The sequence below is a fragment of the Protopterus annectens genome, chromosome 1.part2 (assembly GCF_019279795.1).
Source record: "Protopterus annectens isolate FY-2018-M chromosome 1.part2, PAN1.0, whole genome shotgun sequence".
NCBI lineage: Eukaryota > Metazoa > Chordata > Ceratodontiformes > Protopteridae > Protopterus > Protopterus annectens.
Window position 1 is genome coordinate 442,418,004 of NC_056727.1, and position 22,270 is coordinate 442,440,273.

General features: G+C 45.2%; 1 protein-coding gene across 1 annotated transcript in view; it reads left to right on the plus strand.

Moving 5' to 3' along the window:
• RRBP1 (ribosome binding protein 1) overlaps positions 1-22,270 on the plus strand; it is a gene marked incomplete in the record, with an annotated part of 1,023,325 nt that overhangs the window by 664,144 nt on the left and 336,911 nt on the right. The window contains 2 exon segments of the mRNA XM_044056904.1: positions 141-602; positions 717-809. Coding sequence (XP_043912839.1) covers positions 141-602; positions 717-809 — 555 coding nt within the window.

The window sequence follows — 22,270 nt, forward strand, 5'->3', positions numbered from 1 at the left end:
GGTTTGGTTGACCTGATGAGGATAACTGCTGTCTGGTCTTAATGAGGATGTCTGTTTGCTCACACTTTTTTAGGTATGTTTGGGGGTGATGAACTTTGTAGGTGTGTGCAGTGTACTAACTTTTTGTGAATCTTTTCTAGGAACTGGCACTTAAACTGAGAGAAGCAGAGGCTGCTAAAAGTACGCTACAGCTGACACTGACAGAAGCAGAGGAGACCAAGAAAACACTACAGATAAAGTTATCAGAAGCAGAGACAATTCAGAGCACACTGCAGCAAAAACTGACAGAAGCAGAAGCAGTTCAGAGCACACTGCAACAAAAATTAACAGAGACAGGTCAGGACACACTGCAACTGAAATTAACAGAATCAGAGAAGGCTCACAGCATACTACAGCTAAAAATGACAGAAGCAGAGAAAGCTGAGAGCATATTGCAACAGGAGTTAGTGGCAGCAGCGAAAGCACAGAGCAGGCTAGAGTCTGAACTGGCAGAGGCCGAAAAAGTTCAGAGCACACTACAGCTTAGACTAAAAGAAGCTGAGGAGTCTCACAACACACTACAGCAGGATTGTGACCAATACAGAACTGTTCTTGCTGAAACGGTGGGTGCAAAGGCTGCATGCTTTCTTTTGCTTGTTAGAGTGGATTAATATATTTTTTAATACTTTTAAGAGTATTTAGTAGTGTCCAGTGAAGTTTGTCCATCTGTGTTACAGGAAGGCATGCTTAAACATCTCCAAAAAAGTGTTGAAGAGGAGGAACATACATGGAAAGCAAAACTAGCAGCATCAGAAGAGGAACTTCATAAGGTATAGTTTTATTCAGTACTTCACTACCTTGATATGAGTTTAGCTATAATCCTGACCCTGTCTGCAGTTCAGCATTTAGAAGCCTCTTTCATTTGTAGCTCACTGACCTAAATATCAAGTGAGTAAAGCCCCATCAGTAGACTTTACTGTTTGTAGAAGCAACTTTTCACGGATTCTTGGTTTTCTCACCTTATTTTTATTGAGTTATTTTTATTGAGTTATGTTTACCAGAAGCAATGTAAGTGGGATAGAGGAAATAATAATGTGCTTTAAGCTACAGCATATTTTTTTCAGTTAATTGTGCTTACCATTTCTGACGTCTCTCAGTGGGCTGATCTGTTGGTTGATAAGTGATTGATTCTCTTTCCGCTTTCTCTCAATCTGATGTATCTTTGAAATTTCTGCGTTTGCGGATGTTTAACCTGGACTGCACTAGGAGAGAGTATACCTAGCCCCTGAATGTGCCATGTCTTTTTCCACTGCTTGCACAGTTTTGATCTTAGTCATGACATTCACTATTAAAGTGTGTTCGGTGCTTAAAACAGTTAAGTCATATTGGTGACTGTGCCTCACCCACCTGCCCAAGATTAGTACCTATTTGACATAGGAGCTCCAAAGTGCCAAGAGTTTCAACCCAGCTACCCAAGAACACAGGTGAGTGGATTTCTTGGCCTACCTAAATTTGGAACAGGAATGCTCGAGTCTGCACTTTTCTTTTGCTTACCTATACAGTATACATCCCCACTAACCAAGCATTCAGCAATTCTACAGCAACAGCACACATGCGACTAGCATGTTTCCAGAAAATGGCACAAGTCTATAGACGGAAATTGGTTGTAGCACTCGAATACTGTTCAAAATGTATTTTTTTATTAAAATATGTGGTGGCTATAAATCTTGCAGCATGGAAAATGTATAATATGCATAAAATGTGAATGGTACTTGAGCATTGTAATTATTTGCAGTGAAAGTAGAACCCACATCCCTGACCATGCAGATGTTCTTAGTGTTTCACTGCTGCAGTCATTACATTTGGATAATCTGCTGGCAGGTTGCCCTCAGTCGGCCTGAATTCCAAAGTCTTGGGTCCTGCGTCAGTTGCTGTCTCCTCTTCCATGACATCAGGTCGTCAGGGGTATACAACAAGCAGCCAATGCCATTTTCTTTAGTCTTTCTTGCCGCGCGGTGCCCGAAGCAGAAGCAGTTTGCAAGTGCCGGTCGGCCGACTCCTGAAATTTTCGAGTTTGAGTTTCAGAACCGAAGTTTTCACTAAAGCTAAGTACCCCGTTGAGGAAACTTTTTTCTTGCTCCATTCTGATGTCAGAAAAAGTTAATAATTGTATTACTTGTGGGAAGCAAATACCTCATAAGGATTTCCATTTATATACTGTATTCCTTGCCTAGGCCCTGATCACAACGTGCCTGGCTGTCGGTTTTTGCTAGATCTAACCAATGCACTATTAAGCGTCAGTATATTTTTGCCTCAAAATATTTTGGAAACAGATTTAACTACCCTGAAATGTCGTCGGATAGCAATCCGACTACCAGAGTACACAAAAAAATGCAAAGAAAAGGACAGAGATGGACCGTCGAGGGCCAAAACCGACGAAGCTTCTAAGCCAATCGCCAGTTCGCCGGTACTCAGTGAGGCGCTTTCGCAGCCCCTGATACCCGCTACTTTCGAGTTGCAGACTCCTACCGAGATCCATGTGGTGTCTGGCACACCGCGAGATACTCAAAGTATTGTACCCCATGGATGTCTCTCCCTCGGATGGGTCTGGAGCCGCTGAGCAGGCACCGGCTTCTGAGGGTGTATTCAGGCCTCAACATTTTTATATAAAACCAACGACAGCTTCAAAACCAAAGACAAAAGCAACATCTAAAGCTAAAAAACTGACGCATGAGCCATGTGCACAGGCCGCTATGCCTAAAAAACAGATGATCAAAATGGCTGAAGACCTAATTACCTTGATCAGGGGTTCCCAACCCCCTTCTGATAAGTGGCCTAGGCAAGACACTGATTATGAATCTTCAGATCAGGTTTCTATTTCTTCTGATTCCTCTTCTGATCAGGAATTATCTATACTTCCCTATGAGGATTCTGATGCAGAGGAATCTATCCCATCTGCATCACCTCCTGACGATTATTCATTTGGCGAAACCTTGCATACTTTGGGGGAGCATTTTCACTGGGAGAGTCAAGATTTCTCAGAATCATAAGAGGCTCAGGGATTTCCTTCTTCTCCCTCAGCACAGGCCTTTAGCCATTCCCCCTGTTTTAGGCATTGTGGATGATGTGTTTTCAGAGTCGAGCTTGACTCCTTACCTGCGGCTCCCAGCAAGCCTGACAGATATTACAGGGTCCCTGACTCACACAAATTTTTATTTAGAAACCCTGCTGCTGACCCTAAAACTGTTTCACAGGGTCCAAAGGGAGTTAAGGCCTCAACAGCAAAAAATCCTACCCCCCTCTGACAGAGATTCAAGGGCACTGGATAGATGGGGAAAGAAGGTTTATACATCTGCAACCTTAGCAATTAAGACCTTAAACTGCCAGTTTCATATGCTCAAGTATCAACAACATGTTATGGGATTGCTGAAACAGAAAATGATGTTGATTTCTGAAAGTAAAGAATTGCAGGAATTATTGCATGCAGCTGAACCAAGTTGGAAAGCATACTTTGCAATGTGGTTTTGATTCCTTAGAGGCCTCCTGCAGGGCCGCAGTTACTGGATCTGTGATTAGGAGGCATGCCTAGTTAAAGAGCAAAATTTGCCTGATCATGTTAAAGCTAAATTACTGGATGCGCCTTTACAGCATGATACTCTGTTTGGTATTAAGGCAGAAGAGGTTTTAAAGAAAATGGAAGACAAAGCTAAAAGACTTCTTACAAGTGCAGCCACCAAGATTCGGTAGACATTGGCCTACAAAAAAATGGTCCTTTCCTGTGTCCAACAGAGCTCAAAGGGACAAATCCAAACACCCTAAAGGTTCTAGATACCAGGCACAAGATTCTTACAGGTCAAAACAATGAGATGCTTCTATCTCCAAATCTGGAGATAAAGTGCAACCCTACAGAAAACAGTCTTAATGACTTCCCTCTGCCATCACCAAGCACTTACCTTTTGGCAGCACCCTTAGGGGGGAAGTTAACACATTTTGCACAAAATTGGCAGTTAATAACCCAGGACAAGTGGGTGCTAAACATAGTATCACAGGGATACAGATTCCATTTCCATACTCTGCCAATGGCAAATGGTTGGCCGGAGCTGCCAAAAAAATCAATGGGCAGAGGCACAGAAACAGTGTATGTCCCTCATGGATAAGGGGGCTATTCAGCCAGTACCAGAACAGGAAAAAGGAGAAGGTTTTTACTCAAGACTGTTCTTGGTACCCAGAAAGGAGAAGGCCTGGAGGCCAATACTGGATTTATCAATTTTGAACACATTCCTAGACATTCCAAAATTCAAAATGCTAACTTTGCAGCAGCTTCTGCCCATGCTGGGCAAGAATGCTTGGCTGGTGACATTACACCTAAAAGAGGCATACCTGCGTGTCCCAATAAGGGGAAGATATCTCCATTTCAAGGTTGGCTTAATGCATTACCAATTCTCTGCACTGCCCTTTGGCTTATCTACTGTGCCCAGGGTCTTTTTGCAGACAAAGAAGTATACAAATATATCCTTACTTGGATGACTGTCTCTTTCAAGCAGAGAACAAGGACATTCTTCTTCAGCACCTGGCATTTGTGAAAAGGCTTCTAACATTCCTAGGGTACACAATAAATGAAAAGAAATCACAACTGGTACCCTCTCAAAAGATAACATTCCTGGGTGCAAGCTTGAATGCAACTGCCCAGATGGCTTTCCTCATGCCAGACAAACAAAGGCAACTGACTACTTACTTCAAACTGATGGCAACAAAAACCCAGTTATCTGCAAGACAAACTCTGCAGGCTTTGGAGTTCATGGCATCCTGCATCCTACTGATTCCATATGCAAGACTGCATATGAAGAAACTTCAATGGTATCTAAAAAGTTTATGGAGTCAGCATTGTCACAGTCTGGAAACAATGATTCCTCTCATTCCCTGCCTACAACAGGAGTTTCTATGGTGGGCAAAGGCATGTCACCAAAACATGGGATGGCCCTTCACTCTACCCACTGCCAGCCAAACCTTAACAACAGACTCATCAGATTATGCATGGGGGGCCCACCTGGCGGGAAGATGCATTCAGGGCATATGGACTCCAAAACAAATGCATCTGCATATCAACCAAAAAGAGATGTTAGCTGTTCAAAATGCCCTGACAGCCTTCAAGGACTTACTTCATCCAGGACAACTACTGATAAAGACCGACAACACCACAGTTATGTGGTATATAAACAAGCAGAGGGGCACGCATTCATACCCCCTTTGCAGACTAGTGATGGCACTGTGGGACACAACTTTGACTTACCAAGAACATCTTCAAGCTCAATTCCTGCCAGGAAAACAAAATACTCTGGCAGACGATTTACGCAGAAACCTTATGGATCCTCACGACTGGGAACTAGATCCACAAGTCTTCAGCTTGATAACAAGGAAATGGGGGAGCCCGGACATAGATCTGTTTGCCTCTCCTCAAAATGATCAATTGAAAAGATGCTGCACAAGGACTTATCACAGACAAGCATGGAAAGTGGACACCCTATCCTTCAGTTGGAAAAACCTATCAATTTACGCCTTTCCTCCTCTGCCTCTTCTTCCCAAGGTCCTACTAAAAGTCAGACAAGAGAAACCAAAGATGATACTAATTGCCCCGAACTGGCCACGCCAATACTGGTACCCAGTCCTAAGGAACTTGTCTCAATACCCAGCTTGGACCTTACCTCAAAGACCTCAATTACTGTCCCAGCAAAACTATCAGATCCTGCACAATCAGCTCCAAACACTGAACCTGGCAGCATGGCTTATCATGTAGTTATGCAAACAACACCTATCAGTAAAGCTGTGATGGATGTCATTTTGGAAGCCAGAAGGCCTAGTACTAGAAAATCTTATGCTGATAAATGGAAGAGATTCTGTGCTTGGAATCAAGCACAAGAAACTGATACAGCAGAACCAAATATTCCTCAGATATTACAATACTTGACTGAGATGCTTGACAAAGGCCTGTCTTTCTCATCAATAAAAATCCATGCCTCTGCCATTTCGGCTCATTACAATACAGATGCACCAATCTTTTCTCATCCTTTACTAAAGCAGTATCTTAGAGGAGCCAAAAATTTAAGGCCTCCCAGAAGATCACCAGTACCTGCATGGGACCTCAATTATGTGTTGGAAAAGCTCACCCTGCCACCATTTGAACCAGCTGCTACTGCAGATCTAAAGTTCTTATCATGGAAAACAGCTCTGCTCCTAGCAATTACTTCAGCAAGAAGAGTCTCGGAGCTACAGGCCCTCATGGCTGTGGAGCCTTTTATCATATTTTACCCAGACAAGGGTGTCTCTGAGGACCAATCCTTCATTTATGCCTAAGGTGGTTTCCAGTGTGGCTCTTAACCAAACTATTCATCTGCCAACCTTTTATCCAAATCTGCAGTACAAGGGGGAGAGAATTCTGCATTCCTTGGATGTACACAGACAGCTAAGATTCTACTTGAGCAGGACTAAAGTTCTAAGAAAAACTGAGCAATTACTAGTGACATATGCTGCAGGATCAGAAGGAAAGGCTATTTCAAAGCAGACTATTTCAAAATGGATAAGCCACTGCATCCGATGTTCTTCGTCTCACATTGCTGCAGTCATAACCTGTGGGTAGTCCGCTGTTCTCGGTCGGCCCGAATACCAAAGAGCTAGGCTGGCGTCTGTCATTGTCGCCCAGAGCTGACGTCAGTACGTAGTAGTACTTAAGCGCATGACCGACGCCATATCCTCAGTCTTTCTTGCCGCGTGGTCCGAAGCAGAAGCAGCATTTGCAAGTGCCGTTCGGCATTCTGAAATTTTCATTTTTCGAGTTTCAGACCGAAGACCAAGTTGGGCTAAGTACCCCGTTGGGGAAATTTTTGTCTTTTCTTGCCTCAGTTATCCGGATGTCAGAAAAAGTTAATAATTGTATTTCTTGTGGGAAACAGATACCTCATAGGGATTATCATTCTCTCTGTATTCCTTGCTTGGGGCCTGAACACGACGTAGTCGGGTGTCACTTTTGTGCTAGATTTAATAAGCGCACCATTAAACGAAGATTAGACTGTGCCAGGCTTGTTTTCGGTAAACGGTGTAACTATAACATACCGTCGGATCCTCCGACGCCTGCTACCGCTAAAAAGCATAAAGATAAATCTTTGAGGTCTAAACCGGATGAGTCATCTGTTGCGGACGCCGGTTCTATGGAACCTCCGGTTGAAACTGTGGATCCTGCCGAGGGTTCGGCTGAATCCCAGGGGGAACCTTTACTTTTGCAGGAGTTGGCCTCTCAGGAGTTAGGCCAGGCCGAGGGTGCTTCTCAGGTATCTGTAGTTCCATCTTTACAAAAGGTTATTAGGCCTTCTACTTCAGTGGCTAAAGGCCATGCTAAGGCCAAACCTGGTCTTGCTGGCCCTGGCCATAGTTCTAGCTCTCCAGCCCCTGTTCCTAAAAAGCATATGTTGAAAATGGCAGAGGACTTGATTACTTTGATCAGGGGTTCTATGCCCCCAGAGAAGAGGCCTAGGGTGGAGGCAGATTTAGAGGGAATGGAGCATTCTTCAGACTACTCTGATTCCTCAGCTGAAGAAATTCAGGATTTCCCTCCCTATTCAGATTCGGATGCAGAGGATTCCTGTCCTTCTGCTTCTCCTTTTCTGAAACTTTACATTCCATGAGGGAACATTTCAAGTGGGAAGGTCAGGATTTTTCAGATTCTCGGAAAAGGCTTAGGGAATTTTTGTTTTTGCCACAACATAGGCCCTTGGCTATTCCCCCTGTCTTAGATGTTGTTCAGGATGTTTTTTCTGAAGCTTCCCTTAATCCTGATTCTTTGCCCCCTGCCCCTGTCAAGCCAGACAGATATTACAGAGTTCCAGAAGCACATAAGTATTTGTACAAGAGTCCCAGAGCTGATCCGGAAACTATTATTCAAGGTCCGAAGGGCGTCAGGGCTTCTGTGGCTAAGAATCCAGTTCCTTTGGATAAAGATTCTAGAGCGTTAGATAGGTGGGGGGAAAAAGTGTACACCTCCTCTACATTAGCTATGAGGGCTTTGAATTGCCAGTTTCATATGCTGAAGTATCAGAACTTTTTGTTAGGCCAATTGAAATCTAAGGTGGATGCTTTATCTGAGGGTATAGAGTGTAAGGAGCTCCAGGAGTTGGTTCATGCATCAGATCAAGTTGGCAAACATTCTTTACAGTGTGGTTTCGATGCTCTTCAGGCTTCATCCAGGGTGGCTGCTACAGGTTCAGTTATTCGTAGACATGCCTGGCTTAAGGATCAAAATTTGACAGAGCATGTTAAGGCTCGGATTTTGGATGCTCCTCTTCAATCTGAAGTTCTTTTTGGTTCTCCTGTGGAGTCAGTTTTGAAAAAGATGGAAGATAAGGCTAAGTCTATGCAGACGGTCAAGGATTTTTTGCAGGTGCAGCCCCCTAAGTTTAGTAGGAATTGGCCTGCTAGAGGATGGTCCTACCCTTCTTCTGATTATCAGTCTAAGGGCAGGTCTAGACGTGGTAGAGGCAGGGCTCACGCTCAGGGTTCTTTCAGACCTAGGACTTGGAGTTCTCCTGCACAGTCTTCTGGTGAGGGCAGGGGTCAGCCTTTTCGTAAACAGACCCAATGACCTGTATCTTCAGCTGCCAGACCCTTCTTTTCTGGCAGCTCCTCTAGGAGGAAAGTTGGGACTTTTCAAACAAAACTGGCATTTGGTCACCCAGGACAAATGGGTGTTGGAAATAATAAATCAAGGTTACAAGTTTTATTTTCACACTTTTCCTCCTTTCAAAGGCATGCAGGATGTGCCTCCTCAGCAAAGGCTGGAGGCTCAGGAGCAAATTTCTTTGCTTTTGCAGATGGGGGCAATTCAGGTGGTCCCTCCATCAGAAGTAGGCCTAGGATTTTATTCCCGTCTATTCCTAGTGCCAAAGAAAGGAAACACTTGGAGGCCAATTCTGGATTTGTCCATTCTCAATACCTACCTAGATATTCCAAAGTTCAAAATGTTAACATTACAACAACTTCTGCCTATGCTAGGCAAAGATCACTGAATGGTAACCCTGGATCTCAGAGGCCTATCTTCACATCCCTATCAGGCCCAGCTGCAGGAGGTTCCTGAGATTTCGGGCTGGTACTTCTCATTATCAGTTCTCTGCATTGCTCTTTGGGTTATCTACTGCGCCCAGGGTGTTCACAAAAGTTCTGGCTCCTGTAATTGCTTTCTTCAGACAGAGGGGAATACAAATTTATCCTTATCTGGACGATTGCCTGATTCTTGCTCAAGACAAAGACAAGTTACTACAACATCTCCAGTATGTAATGGCAGTTTTAAGGTGCCTAGGGTATTCTGTGAACGAAATAAAGTCCAGTCTAGTGCCCTCTCAGGACATGTGCTTTCTGGGTGTGAGACTGAATACAGCTTCTCAGATGGCATTTCTGACCCCGGACAAACAAAGAACTCTTCATCTATACTTCCAGCAGTTATCAGTAATGTCCAGGCTGACTGCAAGGACAGTCCTTCAAGCCTTGGGGTTCATGGCATCTTGCATTCTAGTACTTTCCAATGCCAACTGCATATGAGGAAGCTACAATGGTATCTCAAAAGTGTATGGACTCAACACTGCCACGGTTTGGACACTGTCATTCGGATAATACCTTGCATCCAGAAGGAATTCTTGTGGTGGGCTCAGGAATGTCACCTAAACAGGGGACTCTGTGACCCGACCAGAGGCGAGTCAGATCATTACGACGGATGCCTCGGACTTGGCTTGGGGAGCACACTTCAATGGGAAATGGATACAAGACACGTGGCTTCCCAAGCTACTACATTTGCATATCAACATGAAGGAGATGTTAGCAGTCCAATTTGCCTTGATGGCCTTCAAGGACCTACTTCAGCCGGGACAGGTGTTGATTCGAACAGACAACACAACAGTCATGTGGTACTTCAACAAGCAGGGGGGAACCCATTCTTACCCTTTTTGCAGACAAGCAATGATATTGTGGGAGACTGCTCTGAGTTTGCACATCAATCTTCAAGCACAGTTTCTGCCAGGAGCACAGAACTCCCTAGCAGATGTATTGAGCAGACAAATTGTGGATCCCCACGAGTGGAAATTGGACCCTCAGGTATTTCAACAGTTGACCGTGGCTTGGGGAACTCCAGACATAGATCTTTTCGCTTCTCCACTGAATTTCCAACTGCCACAATTTTGCACAAAGATGTTTCACCCAAAAGCTTGGAAAGTGGATGCTCTATCTTTCAGTTGGAACAACCTTCACGTCTATGCTTTCCCCCCTCTGCCTCTTCTTCCCAAGGTACTCTTGAAAGTCAGGCGGGACAAGCCTTGCATGATTCTAATAGCACCAGATTGGCCACATCAGCATTGGTATCCTCTGCTGAGGAGTTTAATTCAGGAGCCCCCTTGGCCTTTGCCACAGATTCCTCACTTGTTATCCCAGTCAAACAATCATTTTCTCAATGTCAGGGTGCAGTCCCTGCATCTAACAGCCTGGCGTATTCTGTTTTAGAGCCGATGGGGTCTCAGCTTCCTCAACAGGTTTTAGATGTCATTTTGGAAGCCAGGAGGCCTAGTACTCGAAAAGTTTATGCTGATAAATGGAGGAGATTTTTTCTTTGGAGCACAGCAAAGGGCTTTGATGTTTCAGTACCTAATTTGAGTTTTGCACTACAGTACCTTACTGAATTACTGGACAAGGGTTTGTCATTTTCTTCTGTGAAGGTTCATGCTGCAGCCATTTCTGCTCACTATGATTGTGACCCTCCGTTATTTTCTCACCCTTTGTTTAAACAATTTCTTAGAGGGACAAAAAATATAAGACCCCCACGTAGAGCTCCTACTCCTTCCTGGGATCTCAATTTTGTGTTGGAGAAGCTTACTTTAACTCAGACGTAGCTGCAGGTTCAAAAGGAGGTAAAGTTTTTGTCTTGGAAGTGGCCATTACTTCTGCTAGGAGGGTATCTGAATTGCAGGCACTCATGGCAGTTGAACCCTTTCTGATATTCCATAAGGATAGAGTTTCTTTGCGTACAAACCCTACTTTTATGCCTAAAGTGATTTCTAATGTGGCCTTGAACCAGTCTATTCATTTGCCTACTTTTTATGCTGATCCCCAAAATAAGGGGGGAAAAGTCTTGCATTCTTTGGACATCCACAGGCAGCTACGTTATTATTTGAGCAGAACTAAAGAGTTCAGGCAGACTCAACAGTTATTTATTTCTTTTGCTTTGGGTTCACAAGGGAAAGCTGTTTCAAAGCAAACTATTTCTAAGTGGATTGGTCACTTATTGCTTTTTGTTATTCTCATCATGGGAAGAATGTTCCTGCGGGAATCAGACCTCATTCTACTAGGGCTACTGCCACTTCTACTGCCTTTTTGAGGGGGGTAGCTACTAAGGATATTTTGGAGGCAGCTACTTGGAGTTCAGTACACACTTTTACTAAGCATTACCATCTCCCTCTTTATTCCAAGTCCAGGGCTGGGTTTGCCACTGCAGTTTTACAGGGCATGTTAGCTGCTCCTAATGCTTTTTAGTTTGCCAGCCTCCCTTTTCCTTTGCTTTGGGATTCTACCCACAAGTTATGACTGCAGCAATGTGAGACGAAGAACATAGTACAGTTTTGTACCTACCATAAATGTAGATGTTCGAGGATCCACATTGCTGCAGTCCTATTTTCCCTCCTTCCTTCCCCTCTATAGTTTGTGGTTGCTGTGTTTCCTTTTGGGATATTCATTGTTTCCTCACTGGTGGTTGTTGGGTATTTACTATTTTGGCTCTGGCCTTTCATTTTTAGGCCTTCTGACATCTGGGGCAAGAAAGACTGAGGATATGGCGTCGGTCATGCGCTTAAGTACTACTACGTACTGACGTCAGCTCTGGGCGACAATGACCGACGCCAGCCTAGCTGTTTGGTATTCGGGCCGACCGAGGACAGCGGACTACCCACAGGTTATGACTGCAGCAATGTGGATCCTCGAACATCTATGTTTATGGTAGGTACAAAACTGTACTTTTCTGCTACTTACACCATGGCAAACCTGTGCCCAAGGGCATTAGGTCTCATTCCACCAGAGCTGCAGCTACATCAGCAGCCTTTCTCAGAGGAGTACCAGTCAAAGACATTCTAGAGGCTGCTACTTGGAGTTCTTTTCACACCTTTACAAAGCATTATCATTTGTCTCTCTACTCTAAGACCAGGGCAGGCTTTGCCACTGCAGTTCAGCAGGGCCTTATAGACACCCCTAATGCTGTTTAGCTCCAGCCTCCCATCCATAGCTTTGGGATTCTACCCAAATGTAATGACTGCAACAATGAAACACTAAGAACATAGTACAGTTGTGTACACTTAACATAAATGTAGATGTTCCAGTGTATTCACTGTTGCAGTCCAGGTTACCCGCCCGTCATCCCCATTTCATTCTGGAGTTTATCTTTCCTTCACTATCTTCTATAACCTATGTTGTGTATTTGCTTGTAGATAAAGGTAAAGTTTGTATTGTTGCATGTATATATAGTTTATTTATATATATATATATATATATATATATATATATATATATAGTTTATTTATATATATATATATATATATATATATATATATTGTTTTTACATTTGTTAACCGGGTTAGTCTGTCTGGGTTCTTAGAGACCCGAGGAGAAAAGCTCACAAAAAAAAGTTTACGTAAAAAAATAGTAAGAACAAAGATAAACACAGATCACATTTAAGTATACATACTTCTGAAGTAATTGCATAACATGCAATAAAAGAATGGATAGAAATACAATACAATACATATATGGAAATGTTCACGTAGTATGGCAAGAAACTAAGCAGAAATATTGTAAGACTAAGGTCAATACATTGCTGAACCAAGGTACTAGGCATGAAGTAAGTAAATCTACAGATAAAGTTGTGTGAACTTTGGAAGTTAATAAATTAAAGAACAGTAATAAGGGATTATGGGAATTGAGTGTAACATGAGTTAACTAGTATGGAATATGACGGGGAAAAAATGTGTAGGTAAGTAGTAAGAGAGAGAGCTAGAAGTGATAACAGTTAAGTAGGTTATCCCTGAATGTTTCTTGGGTATTATTTTAGAGCTTCAACATAATCCAATTTGATAGGAAAAAAGATTTAAGCTGTTTCTTGAAAGCATTTTTGTCTAAGTAGTCTGATTTTTTGCAACTGAGTGACAGAGTATTTTTGCAAAGGTTTTGTTTGGCTTATGAACTTCAAGAAAGTATTGATTAGTACTTCTTAGTGGCCGTTGAGGAGTATAAAGTGTCAGAGAATTTGCAAGGGATGGGCAGGATTTAGGATTGTTTAGTATATTGTGCGCTATAAGGAGTTGGGATTGAGGCAGTAAGTTGGAAAATTCAGGCCAGTGTAAAGCCTTTAATGAGAGGCAGTGATGGGATTTGTAAGGTTGATTTGCAGCAAATCTGGCTACTTTGTTATATGTGGTTTGTAGTTTGGATATTAGGTCACTCTGTAGATGGGTAAGAATAGGTGAAGCATAGAGTAGGGATGGTAGAAGCAGGGACTGGGCAAGGGATGGCCTGGATGCACAGGGAAGAAAGTTTTTGACACGGTAAAGCAGACCTAGTTTTTGGTGTTTTTTTAATTGAGCTATGAATGTGATGCTTGAATTTAGGTTCATCATCAGTTATTGCTCCAAGGAGTTTTGTTTGGGTGTCAACAGAAATTTTAGATGTTATGTAGTCCTATCTCACCTACATTATTACCCATGGGTTCGGAGCCAAATATCGGCTCCGACTCTGCCTATTTACTAGCTCAAAAGTCTCTGATTGGCTGGGCTAAGAGGGTATCCCATAGTACACTGCTTCACATCCCCAGATCTCGTTTGCTGCTTGTAGAGCTCGGACGTGGTCTCGCTTGGCTGTGGCTAAGTACTCTTTTTTGACTTATTTCTCTTCAGAAATTGGTTGCTTCATACTTCAAAAGCTATTTTAATAGCTATTATTGCTGCGGTAGTTGTTTGTGTGTTTACTATTGTTTTTTGTGGTATCCCTAACAGTTCCCATGGGCTAGGCCCGTTTTAGTTAGAGGACCTATTCCTCCCTTAGTGAGTAGTTAGTCTGGTTATTGTATTTTACATTTGAGAACCGTTTAAGTTAGAGGTTCTCTCCCTGTGTTCTCGTTGTTGGTTTAGAGCCTCGCTCTTCTCTGTGGTACTGTCTAACTGGTGGGCTTCCCGCCCTTTTTGGTAATTCTTAACTGTGGTTACGTTTTGTGCTTTGCATCCGTTGGAAGTCGTTAATTCTTTGAATATGTCTAAGGATCAGAAAGAACATAAGCCTTCTGGCTTTAAAAAGTGTTCAGAGTGCGGATATAAAATGTCCATCACGGATGGACACTCTGTCTGTGTTTACTGTCTTGGAGCCATCCATTTACAGGAGTCATGTAGTTTTTGCCACGCCTTCAGTCCTAGGGTGCTCCAAGAGAGGAAAAACAAATTGATTTTAAAGGGACTGCTTAAACCATCTTTCGAGGAGGCTATAGATTTGGCTTCCAGCTCCCAGTCGAAATCTAAGTCCTCCAAGTCCAAGAAAAGGTCTCCGGCTCCATCAGCATCTTCGGAGCCTCTGGAAAAAATTACCATATTGGATACTGCTTCCTCGGCTCCACCGTCTTCGGGGCCGCAGGAGGTTTCTGTATTAAGTGAATCAGCGTCCGCTCCGATCATTCTTGAACCTATTCGGAGCCGGTCACAGAGTGTCAGGCATGGTTCACCAGATAAGAGGTCTCAATCTCCATCCATCTCCTCCAAATCCTCCAGGCTTTCCGATTTGGATGTGGATAGGGTGGTGCAGAGGCTCCTGCAGTCGCTGGTGTTGGCTAAATTGTTTTTGGCTCCGAAGCCAGGTCCTGTGGTTGTTTCATAGATTCCTCCTCCGAGCACATCCTTGCTGTCGGAGCCGGTATGTTCCGCTCAGAGTGATATTCCTGTGCCGGCTCCGATACCTCCCCTGGGTTTATCGGTGCCGACCTCGGCTCTGACCATGTCGGTTCCGTCCACAGGATTCGAGACTCGGGTCTCCTCGGTTGGGCCCAAGGGGGATGCCTCGAGACATCTTTCAGTTCCGAGTCTTCCACTCGGTGCATTGGCTGGGGGGACCCAGATACTGAAACAAAGAGGAGACTGGCCTTCCAAGACCCCTTCTGAGGAGGAGTCTGTATTCCTTAAGGCTTTTGGTGCTCAACCTTCCGCCTCCTGGGTGTCTCCACCCTTCGATGAACTTCTTGACCTTATTTGTCGAAAGGTGTGGGGAAAACCCTGATTCCGTGGAGCCAGTACCTCGGCGCCCCAACAAATTTCTATCCGCCCCCCACGGAAAAGAATTTCTGACAAAGGGAGTCCCGGTAGATGCCATGGTGGTGGCAGCAGCCACCCAGAAGGAAGTTGCAAAGTCTTCCTCTTCGGTCCATCCTCCTAACAAGGAGTTTAGGACTATGGACCGGTACGGGAAGCGTACCTTGTCTTCAGCCACCTTCACCTTAAGGTCGCTGAACTACTTATCTCATTTCACTCGGCTCCAGAGAGATCTCTTTAAGGAGTTAGGAGATGCTCTTGCAGGTAACATACCTGAAGCGGTGGCTCAGACAGTCAACGCACAGGTTTCTACCCTCAACTCCATCGCGAACTCGTCCATGTGACTCATTTCGTATGCAGCTGAGGGAGCGAGTAGAGCGGCCAGCTCAGGTGTAGCCCTTAGAAGGCAAGCCTGGCTGCGCCTGGCTCACTTTACGGAGGCCTTCAAGTCTTCCTTCACTGGTGCACCCTTTGATGGTTCCTCCTTGTTTGGGACCAAAGTAAAAGACACCCTCACCAGGTGCGAGCAAGAGGGAAAGGCCCTGTTTGCTGTAGGGGTCCATTTTTCCCTCCCGTCTAGGCCTTACCCCCCAAGGCTCAGCGAGGGGGAAAGATGTGGTTCAAGAAATCACAAAGGTTTTTTTCCTGCTGCACAAGGTGAAAACCCCCTCCCAAGGCAGGGGAGGGGGGAGTTATTCGGGTAGATGTCGCCCCAGAGGCAGAGGGGGCCCCCGCAATTCTGGGGACCGCAACTCCTTTCATGGCTCTCCATACTCTCATTTTTGAGGGTGTGCCCGACTGTGCTTATCCGGAGCCAGTCGGGGGTCGAATTTCCTTGTATCCGGAAGCCTGGGAAAACATCACCCAGGACCGATGGGTATTAAGGATAATTTCCGGAGGTTACACCATTCCATTCTGTTCAGTACCCCCTCCCATCAGAAGGATCCCAGACGTTCCACCCAGTCAAAGGGATCAAGCAGCCTCAGAGGTATCTCAGCTGCTAGAAAAAGGAGTCATCCAACCAGTCCCCTCAGACCAGATCGGATTAGGGACTTACTCAAGATTCTTTTTGGTTCCAAAAAGAACAGGGGACTTGAGACCCATACTAGATCTCAGTCAACTCAGCCATTACGTACACAAGTCCAAATTCCATATGGTCACCCTACAATCTATTCTCCCATTGTTGGGAAAGGAAGTATGGATGTGCTCCATCGACCTGAAGGGTGCTTACTGCCATATCAAAATGGACAGGGCATCCAGGTGTCATCTGCGCTTCTGGCTGGGAGCCAGACATTTCCAATTTCGAGCCCTGGCCTTTGGTCTCACTACAGCCCCCAGGGTATTCACCAAGTGTATGGCAGTGGTGACGGCTCACTTGAGACATCAAGGATTCCAGGTGTTTCCGTACCTGGACGACTGGCTCCTCCCCGCCCCCACCAGGCATCTACTAATTCAGACCAGGAACGCTACTATCAGTCTATGTCACCAATTAGGCATTACGATAAACTGGAAAAAATCTGCCTTGTTGCCCTTACAGTGTGTCACCTTTATAGGAGCAGAGCTGGACACCATTCAAATGCGAGTGTTCCTACCACAAGAAAGCATCACATGGTTGCAACAACAAATTCTCACGCTAATGCCTCTGAGACATGCGAAGGCAAGACTGATTCTTTAACTCCTAGGGTCCATGGCAGCTATGATCATGTTGGTCCCGTTAGCGAGATTACACATGAGAATTCTTCAATGGCTTTTCTTTGTCCAGTGGTCTCTCCAAAGACTTCCACTATCCCATCCAATCCTATTGACAGACAAATGCAAGCAGGACCTCCGTTGGTGGCTGTGCACCAACAACTTGAACGTAGGAAAACCCTTTGTTCCACCCATCCCTGTGGCCACAGTGACTACGGACGCCTCCCAGATAGGGTGGGGCGGCATTATCTCGGCAGGATGGTCCTAGGCACGTGGCAGGAGCATGAGATACATTTGCACATAAACGTCCTAGAGATGAGAGCAGTGCTTCTTGCGTTGCAGGCACTTCAAGAAGTCCTCCCTCTAGGGACTATTGCAATACACTCAGACAACATGTCAGTAGTGTGGTATCTCAACAAGCAAGGAGGAACCCGATCTTGCACACTATGCAGGGAGGCCATGTGCGTGTGGCATTGGGCAATAGCTTCCCAACGGTTTCTAGTGGCAACTCACATCCCAGGGAAGACCAATGTGATAGCAGACAAGTTAAGCAGGGCGATTATTATGCCCTACGAGTGGTCCCTGAATCACCTGGTGGCAGAGCGAATCTTCAGCAGATGGGGTCAACCTTGCTGTGATCTTTTTGTCAGCCCCCTCAACGCAAAATGCAGCAACTTCTTCTCACTGATCCCCCCCCCCCACGGGGGGAATCACCCAGGGACGCTTTAGCTCACAATTGGCCCTCCGGGCTGCTTTATGCTTTCCCTCCGTTTCCCCTTCTCTCAAGGGTGATTCAGAAAGCACAATCCTTGGGAAGCAGGATGATTTTGATTGCCCCACACTGGCCTCGTCAAGTATAGTTCCCCTTCCTTCAACCCTACCTTGTTGAATACTCCTTGGATTCTGGAACCCCTTTCAGACTTACTGACACACATGTCGGGACAGGTCCACCCCTCTCTAAGGACACTCCGGCTGACAGCCTGACTACTCCACTTCCATCCTTAGTCAGATGTCATAATTTTTCACCAGACGTAGTCCATATTTTGTTGTCCTCTCATAAACCATCCACTAGAAAGATCTACTTTAGCAAATGGAAAAGATTCTCCATATGGGCTCATTCCAGAGGCATTGATCTCTACACGGCTCCAATTGACTCTGTTTTGGAATTTTTGTCTATATTGTTCTATCAGGGGTCAGCTTCAGCCACCATCAAAATTCAGCTGGCGGCTATATCTAGCTTCCACGTGGCCAATGAACCTAGCCTGATGGCACACAGACTATGTAAAGCATTCCTTAAAGGTACCCTATTGCTTCGTCCCCCAGTATCACAACCTGTTATGCCCCGGGACCTCAATTTTGTTCTTCAAGCCCTCACTCTTCCAACCTTCGAGCCTGCAGCTACCTGCGACTTAAAGTTTCTAACATGGAAAACAGCCTTTTTAATAGCTATCACTTCAGCAAGGCGGGTCTCCGAAATCCAGGCCCTTTCCATCAAACCCCCATATTTGATCTTCCGTAAAGATAGTCTCCCTTAGACCAAACCAGTCATTCCTTCCCAAAGTGGCTTCTCTGTCTAATATAAATCAGTCTATTAAGCTGCCAGTTTTCTTCCCCAATTTTTCCAACAAGACAGAATTCAGATTTCACCAACTAGATGTACATAGACAGTTACGCTTGAATCTCCATCGGACAAAAGAGATTCAGAAATCTGACCAACTCTTTGTCTCCTTTTCTGAAAACCGGCTTGGTTCTCCACTATCCAAGGTCACGCTCTCTAGATGGATAGCCAGCTGTATTTCCTTCATCTATCACACAGCAGGTAAAACACTGCCCTTTCCACCTAAAGCCCACTCCACAAGAGCTGTTTCCACATCTACAGCCTATCAAGCCAAATTGTCGATGGATGATATATGTGCTGCGGCCACTTGGGCTTCTCCTCACACCTTTGTCTCTCTTTACAAATTGGACGTGGTTTCCAGGGGCAGATCTTTATTTGGCTCCACGGTTCTCAGGAGTATTTTCTTATGAGCCACCCGGGTTGTAGGTGCTAGGGACGCTGTCCCATGGGTAAGAATGTAGGCGAGATAGGACTACATAACATCAAGAAGTTATGTACTCCCCATAACGTTCGATGTATGTAGTCCATCTCGCCTCACATTCTTACTTACCCTCCCGCCTTCCCCCCCCTACCTGGAGGATTTGGAGGTAATATTTTATCATGCAGAGTCTTTTTGATTAATTTGTTTGGATATTTGGTATGTATGGATGTGTGTTATGTATGCAATAACTGAGTTGTTTGCAGCAAACTAGATCTGGGGATGCGAAGCAGTGTACTCTGGGATACCCTCTTAGCCCAGCCAATCAGAGACTTTTGAGCTAGTAAATAGGCAGAGTCGGAGCCGATATTCGGCTCCGAACCCATGGGTAAGAATGTGAGGCAAGATGGACTACATACATCGAACGTTATGGTGAGTACATAACTTCTTGTTCCATTAAGGGATGTTATGGAAAAGTTCTGCTTTGCATGTTGCAGATTTTTAGGTAGAAAAAGTAGTAGCTTAGATGTCCTTCAAGGATGCATCTGCAGTCCTAACAAATGGGTTGTCCTGCCTCAGGCAGCCCTTCGGTCGGCCGGATTCCAAAGTCTGGGTCTTGCCTCGGCTGATGTCACGCTTCACCCGACGTCACTGCGGCAGTCAATTGGGTATAAAGGCATCAGCAGACACCATTTTCCTCAGTCTTTCTTGCCGCGCGGTGCCCGAAGCAGAAGCTGTTCGCAAGTGCCGGTCGGTCAGATCCAGAGATTTCTACTACCGAAGACTTCTAAAAAGCTAAGTACCCCGTTGGGGACTCTTTCTTGCCTCAGCCGATGTCAGAAAAAGTAAATAATTGTTTAACTTGTGGGAAACAAATACCTCATAAGGATTTCCACTCTTACTGCCTTCCTTGCTTAGGCCCAGACCACGACGTAGCAGCTTGTGTAGCCTGTGCTTCCTTCAACCGACGGACACTTAGACGTCGGTCGGAGTTTGCGGAGGAGTTTTTTGGTCCCGCTTTTGCTTACAAAATGCCGTCAGAGACTCCGACTTCACAGTTAGCTAAAAAGCGTAAGGAAAAGGACCGACACTCGCGGTCCGCTGTTTCGGCCGAAACCACGGTTAAACCAACCGTGAGTGTCTCGGTTTCGGCTGAAACCGAGTCCTCGGTTCTTCCTTCGGCCGAAAGCATTCCTCCTGCAGCCGAGGCCTCACACAGCATGGCTGAATCTGCTACAGAAATTTCTCCTGCTGTAACAGGCACCCAGGATTTATCAGATACTATTCCTTTAGACATATCCACTCCTGCACGTGGAGCTGCTAGGCCCCCTGCATCCATGTCTATCAAGGCTTTCTCTAGGGCTAAAGCAGCTAAATCTTCTAAGGCCTTGCCTTCTAAAGCCCCTTCACACAGGCCTAGCTCTAGTTCCCAAATGCTTAGCCTGGCAGAGGATCTCATTTCTTTAATCAGGGGATCCCAGCCTCACCCTGACAGGGCCTCACATCCCCCTCCAGAGAAGAGGCCTAGAGTAGAGCCCCCTGAACCAGTTTCTACGGATTATTCTTCTGATGACTCAGAAAACTCAAATCCTCCAGAGGGCCCTTATTCTCCATATGAGGATTCTGGCCTTGAAGACTCCATTCCTTCTGCCTCTCCTCCTGAGGAATTTTCTTTTGGGGAAACCTTGCATGCTATGAGGGAACAATTTCAATGGCAGGGCCAGGACTTTTCAGATTCAAGGAAACGGCTCAGGACCTTTTTGCATTTACCACAGCATAGGCCTTTAGCCATTCCTCCAGTCCTAACAGTTGTGGATGATGCATTCAATGATGCTTGTACTGCCCCTGACTCTCTTCCTCCGGCCCCTGCTAAGCCCGACAGATACTACAGGGTCCCGGACACTCATTATCACCTGTATAAGGCTCCTATTGCAAATCCTGAAACTATTTCTCAAGGCCCCAAAGCTGTAGTAACTGCCAAAAACCCCCTCCCCTCTGAGAGAGAATCTAGAGCATTAGAGAGATGGGGTAAAAAAAGTTTATACTTCTGCTACTCTTTCGGCTAGGGCTTTAAAATGTCAATTCCACATTATTCAGTACCAGGAATTTTTGTTAGACCAGTTAAATAAAAAACTATCCTCTCCTGAACCTATAGACCGTAAGTCCCTTCAGGATTTGGTACATAACACTCAGCAGGTCAGTAATCATTCCTTAAAATGCGGCTATGATGCACTGGAGGCTTCCTTTAGATCAGCTATGACTGGTACAGTGATCAGAAGGCATGCATGGTTAAAAGAGCAATCCTTACCAGACCATGTAAAGTCAAAGCTCCTAGATGCTCCCATGGAGAAACTCAGTTTGTTTGGCTCCCCTGCACAGCAAGTCTTAAAGAAGGTGGAGGAAAAAGCAAAATCTGTCCAAACAGTCAAGGACTTCTTACAGGTCCAGACTCCTAGGTTTAGTAGAAATTGGCCTTCGAAGAATTGGTCCTTTCCAGACACCAGAGCATAGAGAGGCAGAAGTAGGCGCTCAAGAGGCAGAGGTCAATCCAGAGGTGCCTACAGGGGACGTCAGTGGCAGCCTAACAACCAGAGAAGTACTGCCGCAGATCCAGCTACTGCCACCTCCACAGGACAATCACAGTGACTTGGCCCTGATACCGCCTACCAGGGAACAACTGGAAGCACCTTTAGGCGGAAAGCTAGCCTTATTTTCAGTAAACTGGCATTACATTACAGGAGACAAATGGATTTTACAGACAATAGACAAAGGTTACAGGTTTCACTTACATACTCTACCAAGGAAGAGAGGAATGCCAAACCTACCACCAAACCAAAAGACAAACGCTCTAGGACAAATCAACCACTTACTAAGGATGAGAGCTATAGAAAAGGTACCGGCTATGGAACAAGGACAAGGATTTTATTCCAGACTTTTCCTGGTGCCAAGAAAAGAAAACCAATGGAGGCCTATTCTCGACCTGTCCGCTCTCAACACATACCTCATTGTTCCAAAATTCAAAATGCTGACCCTACAGCACCTTCTTCCCATGCTGGGCAAGGAGGCTTGGCTGGTGACTCTAGATCTCAAGGAGGCATACCTGCACGTCCCTATTAGACCAGATTGCAGAAGATACCTCAGATTTCTTGCAGGATCAGAGCATTATCAATTCTCAGCATTGCCCTTTGGCTTCTCTACTGCGCCCAG